The sequence below is a fragment of the Taudactylus pleione genome, unplaced genomic scaffold (genome assembly GCF_031769625.1).
Source record: "Taudactylus pleione unplaced genomic scaffold, aTauple2 ptg000139l, whole genome shotgun sequence".
In the NCBI taxonomy this organism is placed as follows: Eukaryota; Metazoa; Chordata; class Amphibia; order Anura; family Myobatrachidae; genus Taudactylus; species Taudactylus pleione.
Genome location: NW_028284541.1, coordinates 5,216,227 through 5,225,000, shown reverse-complemented (window position 1 = coordinate 5,225,000; position 8,774 = coordinate 5,216,227). Strand labels below are relative to the sequence as shown.

The following is an 8,774-nucleotide window of genomic DNA, read 5'->3' as shown; positions in this document are numbered from 1 at the left end:
AGGGGAGCAGTGACCAAGTGTCACCATTATTATATATCACAGTATCATACAGGGAGCAGTGACCAAGTGTCACCATTATTATATATCACAGTATCATACAGGGAGCAGTGACCAAGTGTCACCATTATTATATATCACAGTATCATATAGGTAGCAGTGACCAAGTGTCATCATCATTATTATATATCACAGTATCATACAGGGAGCAGTGACCAAGTGTCATCATTATTATATATCACAGTATAATATAGGGAGCAGTGACCAAGTGTCACCATTATTATATATCACAGTATCATATAGGGAGCACTGACCAAGTATCACTATTATTATATATCACATAAGTTTCATATAGGGAGCACTGGCCAACTATCACCATTATTATATATCACATTAGTATCACATACTGTAGTAAGCACTAGCCACTAACGCAGTGATGAAGACCGAACTGTAATGTGTCATTGCTGGGCAATGCCATAGTACCTATGTGAGTGGGAGAGTTATATACTGCCTGCAGCCCATGCACTGGGCATAGCAAGCCCCCCGCATTTCCCTGCTTGGAGTCCCAGACAAAGGAGCCCCCCATCTTCCCTACTGCCCTGTTGACATCACACGTGGTTGGGGGATTTAATACAGACTGACAATCCGGCAGGAAAGAGCTTAAACCACATATTTTATTTGTGAAATCGAATGGATTAATATTCAATAAATCAAGTTTATCTCCCCTCCACCCCTCCCAGTAAGTAATGGACTCACCGTTTGCTGGAGCTCTGCGTGTAGTGGGGACTCCGGGATAAATAAACAAATAAAGTGGTGTCTGTGGAGTCCTGTGTTTTCCTAGCTCACCACACACTAGGCTGTGACTGCCAGGGCCGCATCACATGTGTGTACCAGGAGCCCTCAGCACATGTACTAGCGTTCCACAACAATGACAGTATACAGACCTGAGATCACTTCATATACATACAAACACACATCTATATATATATATATATATATATATATATATATATATATATATATATACATTTATATATATATATATATATATATACACACAAAATCATATGTATATTGTAAACACATATATATATACATACACACAATCATATTTAGATTATATATATATATATATATATATATATATATATGTGTCTATATATATATATATATATATATATATATTGCACACATATACCTATATTTTAACGCATCAAATTATATTTACATATTTAAATGTCTATATATACCTATACCTATCTGAATATCATATATATATAAATACATAGTATATCTCCCTGTAATGGGATTATTTGCACCATCACCAGAAAGAGAGGCATTATTTATCTTGCCTCAGGTGGATAAAGGGGCAGTTCAGAAGTAGACGTAATAACTTGAGCGCATGGAACAATTAAATTATAGAGAGAACATCAGACAGGTACGTGAGTTATACAGTTAGATAGGGGGTGGGGGGGAGTAGTTGGACACCCCCTCCCCCATACACACATATACCATCACACCGATTATAATTTAGCCGGGTATATAAAAAATAATATAAGTGCAATAATTCTAGATAATAGCTAGATAGACTGAGTGTAGGGGATAGAGGTAATGTACTCAAACATATGTACTGTAACTAAAACAAGGAATGATATAATGTATATATATTTATTTTCCAGGGAGAACACAGAGAATAACAACACATCCAGCAACAAACAGAACCAGCTCTCCCCGTTGGATGGGGGAAAATCTCTCATGTCCAGCTCCGAGGAGGAGTTCTCACCCCCCCAGAGTCCAGACCAGAACTCAGTGCTGCTCCTGCAGGGGAACCTGACTCACCCCGGGAGCTCTTACTCTCTCAGCGCCCTTAGTGCCTCTCAGGGCGGGCTGGCCGCACACCAGCACCAGCTGCAGGACTCACTGCTCGGACCCCTTACCTCCAGCCTGGTGGACCTAGGATCCTAGGCAGACGTATCCCAGCCCGGGCCCCACTCCCAAGGGCCCCAGTGACTGCACCCTTACTGTACATAGCCAGACATTTCGTGGTTTCATCTCATGGTACTTATTATATGTAAAGAGAAATAAAGTGACTTTTTTTTTATTCCTGATCAGAAATCCCCCCTACTCACCCATCTCCACCCAATGCTCTTATAATGCCCCCCCCTCCCCCCATAGCTCTTCTGCAATTAGCCAAACGCTGAGAACAGGGGCCCTAAGGCACCCACCTCCCAAAATGTTTTCTTCAATTCAACGCAGCAGGTTTACAAAACTTAGGATATACGACATAGAGGATATTATTGCGCTTTATTTATGAAGATCCGCTTTTTTTTTCTCCGACAAACAAGATAACAAGAAAATTGGTGGAACACAGATTAGATGGAGGATAATGCGTGGAAGCTTAGTGCTCCCCAGTGGCACCCACAGATGTGATCACCAGTTTGGAGGAGGTCACGTTTACATTTTTTTTCACTTTTAGTGTTATAAAAACGATTGCAAAGTAGTTTATAATAAAATACAGTATTAGAAAAAAACAAACAAACAGCGCCTGATGTCTTTTGTCACCAATCAGGGATAGTAACAAATGCTCAAATATTATCAGTGCTGCGCAAAAGCTTACGCCAATGTGAGTATATTTGTATGGAAGTTATAGAACATATCTGGTCTCCTGTGAGACTGATTTCGTTTTGCTAAAAAAAAAAAAACTAGAGAATCGAGCACAGAACCTTTCTTTCCATATTAACGTATATTTATTTTGCGCAAATGTTTGGAGTACATTTATGCGCTTAGAGGTGAATGCGTCAAACCAGAATTTAATGGCGATTTGTCAGCGGGCATAGGATTACTCTATCAATAAAAATGACATATTAACGTCCATGGCTTGTTGATTGCTATTGGAAAACGATTAAGCTCAGTAACCTTAATGTTCTGAACGTCTGTTCTGCTTTGGAAATGCTATAATCTCTTGGAGTATTTCAGTAGTTCCCTCGTTTTATCTTAATAGGTTATTTACTAGAGTTAAATGGCAGCAATTTAGCCTTTTTTTGTTCTGTTTTTGTTTGTTTGTCGTTGTTATTATTGTTTTTATCTTCTTTCAAAGCAAACATTGTATCTTATTGTACGGTAACTGCCTCACGGTGGCCTGTCTATTAGAATCTTTTTCAATAACTAAGTAAGTTAGTCAACACATAATATAATATGTTTATACACCCACATATACCTACACTCATACATACATACGTACATACATACTGTATATATTCATCATATATCTTTGTTGGATGTTTGTGTTCAGTCTATAATATTCTCAGTGCTTTTAGATTATTTCTATTATATATCAGTACATTCGTTAAAAAGCCGTTTGTATTCCTCTCGGGCCGTCACCTTCGCCTTATATAACATACCATAAATTCTATATCTGAATAATATCCTGCAAAGCCTCACTCTCTGCACTGTTTAACCCTTTCATTAAGCATGCTACGCTGAATTCCCCCAGCATACGTGCCAAAGGGCTGGTGACGGTGTGTGATGGTGTATAGTGGTGTTGGCGGGGGGAGTGGGGGAGTGTGGTGGGTTTCTAGTGGGGTAAGGTGTGTGTGTGGGGGGGGGGAAGTGGGGGATAAATGCATTATATTTTATAATCCCCAGAACCTGTGTTTGTATGAATGATACACGATTTTTGCAATATGTGGATTACTGCCAACTAATTACTAACCCGTAATGATTTACATTATACAGAACACAAGAGCTGCACAAAGAAGTGTCACTATAATTATTCTCCGTCTGCTCAAATGCCTTCGGTTAACTCTTACTGCGCCTGCTGTCGCTAAATTGGTGTTATGTGCACAAGTATCATTCCCATCTCACCGCTCTCATTACTATAGGCACATCTAGATTTTGGGATCTAACACTGACAAGCGCTTAGAAAGACAAATATTGTCCTCTTCTCTAGGGCGCAGTTAGTTTATTATCTCAGCACATCACTGGCATTCGCCCCCATTGCTTTATGGTAATGATCCTTTTGTTGGTGTCTTGGACCATTAAATAGGTGTTTATCTAAGTGGCAGCAGTGTTTACTCTTGCAGCTTGGGGACATGGAGGAAAACCTCCTCAGTAGGGAGAACCTGGCTGGGGAATGGGGACATGGAGGAAATATCTCTCTGTAGGGGGGACTGTGGCTGGGTAATGGGGACGGGGAGGAAAGCCCTCTCTGTAGGGGGGACTGTGGCTGGGGACTGTAGTTGGGGAATGGGGACGGGGAGGAAAGCCCTCTCTGTAGGGGGGACTGTGGCTGGGGACTGTAGTTGGGGAATGGGGACAGGGAGGAAAGCCCTCTCTGTAGGGGGGACTGTGGCTGGGGAATGGGGCATGGAGGGGGACTGTAGTTGGGGAATGGGGACAGGGAGGAAAGCCCTCTCTGTAGGGGGGACTGTGGCTGGGGAATGGGGCATGGAGGGGGACTGTGGTTGGGGAATGGGGACAGGGAGGAAAGCCCTCTCTGTAGGGGGGACTGTGGCTGGGGAATGAGGCATGGAGGGGGACTGTAGTTGGGGAATGGGGACAGGGAGGAAAGCCCTCTCTGTAGGGGTGACTGTGGCTGGGGAATGGGGCATGGAGGGGGCCTGTAGTTGGGGAATGGGGACAGGGAGGAAAGCCCTCTCTGTAGGGGGGACTGTGACTGGGAAATGGGACAAGAAGGAAAGTCCCCCTGGCTTGGGAAATAGGGACATTCTCCAAATTCAGCACAAACACAATCACACTCATAACTTCAGAGTTTACCCTCTAGTGTTCGATAGGAGCATCATTATAATAAACTTTTATACGATTCACTTATACTATGCTTTTATACTATTCTCTTATACTATACTTTAATAATATTCTCTTTTACTATGCTGTTATAGTATTATACTATTCTCTTAAATTCTACTCTTATGCTATTCTCTTATACTATGCACTATTAGAATAGTCTCTAATACTATGCTGTTATTCTAAACCCATACTATTCCCTGATACTATGCTGTTATACTATTATCTTATACTATACTCTTATACTATGCACTATTAGAATGGTCTCTAATACTATGCTGTTATACTATGCTGTTATTCTAAATGCATACTATTCCCTGATACTATGCAGTTATACTATTATCTTATACTATACTCTTATAATATGCTGTTAAACTACTATACTATTATCTTATAATATATTCATACTAGTATCTAATCATATTCTTTAATACTATGCTGTTATACAATTATCTTATACTATACTCTTATACTATTCTGTCATACTCTTCTGGTATACTACACTCTATACCAGTCTATAAACATATTATCTACTACTATTCTCTTATCCTATTTTCTTAAACTATGCTTTCATACTATTCTCTTATGATATGCTGTTATACTATCTTACACTATTCTATTTTGTCTTCATGTCAGTTAAGTGCAGGATTTCCTAAATACTACAATGAAGGCAGTGCTTACCATCGCGTCACAAGGCTACACTATACACCAGCATACACCGCATAGCCGAACACATATTAAACCATGTAAGATAAATAAATAGGCACATATATGGGTAGGTAGACAGACACAGATATATAGATAGATAGAGATATGAGATAGATAGATAGATAGATATGAGATAGATAGATAGAACGATAGATAGATAGATGATAGATACAGACAGACAAACATACATATAGATAGGTAGATAGATAGATAGATAGAGATAGATAAATAGATAGATATGAGATAGATAGATAAATATATATATATATAGAGATATGAGATAGATAGATAGATAGTTAGATAGATAGATAGATAGATAGATATGAGATAGATGGATAGATAGTTAGATAGATAGACAGACAGACAGACAGACAGACAGATAGATAGATAGATAGATAGATAGATACAGACGGATAGATAGATAGATAGATAGATAGATAGATAGATAGATAGATAGATAGATAGATACAGACGGATAGATAGATAGATAGATAGATAGATACAGACGGATAGATAGATAGATAGATAGATAGATAGATAGATAGATAGATAATAGTGGATGAGTAGATATGAAATAGACAAACCGATAAGCACCATATCTATAGAGAAAAATAGATATAGAAAGTTTGACAAAAGAACAGACACATCATGTATACTCTGTATGTGTAGAAATAAATAATAGATATGATGTAGCTGGGTAGATATAAAGTCAATTATTGGTCTATACATTGATAAATAAACAAACAACTCTACAGTGACAGAAAGACACATGCAAACTGCGTACACATAGATCGAGAAATAGAGATAGGATATAATATATGCAGACACATTACTAAATAATAAAAATTGACATAAAATAAATTATACCTTCATCATATCTCAGGTTCCATTATTGTTCTCTCTTAGAAGAAAAGGTGTAATTAAACTTCTTATGTTTTAAAAAATAAAACAAATAATTTTATATATATATATATATATATATATATATATATATAAAATGTACAATGCCTTCTGAATATAAGAAGTAAGAAGTAATTCATATAAAGAGGCTATACAGGTCACATAAATCAGAGATTCTTCCAGTATATATAATTACTAACAGTTGGTGCTGCATTATTCCTTATAAAACACACACTGAATTGTGTACCTATTTTGGGTAATAACATACGCAATTAATTACAGGAGTTTATACATTTGTTGACATCTTTTTTCCTAATAGTTAAATCCTGTGTGCATCCTTATATTATACGCATTAATACAGTGCACAGAAGTTTATTCGTTCCCTTCAGCGTTGGGGGTTAGTAAGACTTAGATCTCTAATTCACAGCAAATGTGAAAATTACTTTCTACTAATTGGACTCAGAGTACACATAAACATTAATTCACTGGCTAATATTGGGAGATAGGCAAACGGTGTGCCACCTAGAAGGGATATCATTGGGAGTCATAAATCTTGTGTACCCAACACCAAACGTCAAATTAGATCTAGATGACCGTGTAACACTATTTATATAGCTAAACAGAATTCATCTTATATAAGTGCAATGTTTAACTAAACTCTCTTTACAAATTTGCACTTCTCTGTAAAATCAATATTCCCGTCGGATTAGTAAAGGTAATTCACTCTCTTTTGTATAACAAAATGATACATGGAGAAATATGAATAACAACGTATTTTTAATTGCTTTATAAAGCGATTTATAGCAATTGTCGGCTCCAGACAAATCTTCCCATTCTGATTTCAAACGAATTTAAGTGAAAGTCACAGGGACAGAATTTTGTAGTGTTTAATTCACAATTTATTAAACTATTAATTTGTACTATTGCATCAAATATTCTTATGTATTAGAAATTCCCAATATCATTTCTGATGCTCATAATGTGCCTAATTTCAGCAGTTGGCATTTCTTTCATACACACATCTGTTTGCGATAGAATTGGAGTTTACGGGTGCCAAATCTACAGTGTATTAGTTAGAGCTTCTGCATGTAATCTAAGCCTAAAGCGATATGTAATATTGGATATCCCCGGGCTACATGACGCATCCGATTTATAGATGGAAATATGATGCAATATACTAGAATACTGTATGTGACACAACATTAATGTTATAGAGCAAGCAGGCGAAATACATTAATTTAATTTAGGATATTCCTAATAAAAGATATGTAAGGTAATTCCTTCTACAACGAAAAAAAGAAAGACATTGCAATTCGTTTTAAATTAATACGAAAAGGCAAACTTTTGAGTATGTATATATATATATATATATATATAATTTAGCACGCACATATATATATATATATATATATATATATATATATTTATATATAAAACAATTAGCACATATATATATATATATATATATATATGCAAATTGCGATATGTTTAAGTTTATTATAATCCTTGCAATATTAGGGAGGGATTCAGAATCACATTATTACATGCACTGGACTGTAGTGAGGGGCTGACCCGTATAAGGACAGGGTCAGCAATTCCCGACTTTAATAAACAGAGGTGATATGTTTCAGAACCATGTACTTAGATTATCGCAGACCATACAGCTAAAGGTCCCCATACATCAGCAATTGATTGCAGCAATCGTGCAATTTGCAATCGATTGTGTATAAAAATCTTCCCTTTTCAATCGATTGTGGCAATTCTGCGATCTGCAAACGATTGAAAGAGGGAAATATATTTATGCACAATCGATTGCAAATTGCACGATTGCTGCAATCAATTGCTGATGTATGGGGGCCTTAATACACTATATTCACAGCCATTAACACACACATTATTAATCCATCCAGCAATCCTCTTTCACAATAACTCCTAAATTCTAAAAGTGCAGAAACCAGAAAAAGACATTCGTTAACCATTTGTATTCCAGCTTTTATTGCTCTGTATGAAAAGGTTTAACGATAATTATTTTTTCACAGTTCATTTGAAATGTGCTTTGTAAATACCATCATATATCATTTTTTCTTTTATGGACAAGAGGAAATACTACATGTAATGACCGTGAAAAAAGAGGGATATATTGTGTTACTGGGAAAAACGACCTTATGGGGAGACGAGAGGGGAGGAAATACCTCCAATCATTTCTCTCCCATTGCTGGTGCTCAGTACACCAGTACTAATGTATTGTATATTGCTGTCTAAGTGGCCGGGATCCACATCAAGGTACACATTCGTATGGGTTTATAGAATGCAAGAAATTGTCAGTGTTGTTCGTGCAAACGATAGCACTTGGGAAATATATTATT

The 8,774-nt window shown here is 37.0% G+C and overlaps 1 protein-coding gene across 1 annotated transcript in view; it reads left to right on the top strand.

Moving 5' to 3' along the window:
- Positions 1 to 2,536, top strand: part of SIX1 (SIX homeobox 1) — a 3,604-nt gene extending 1,068 nt beyond the window's left edge. The window contains 1 exon segment of the mRNA XM_088473766.1: positions 1,677 to 2,536. Within this exon segment, the coding sequence (XP_088329892.1) occupies positions 1,677 to 1,962 (286 nt within the window). The 3' untranslated portion in view covers positions 1,963 to 2,536.
- Positions 2,537 to 8,774: the final 6,238 nt, after the last annotated feature.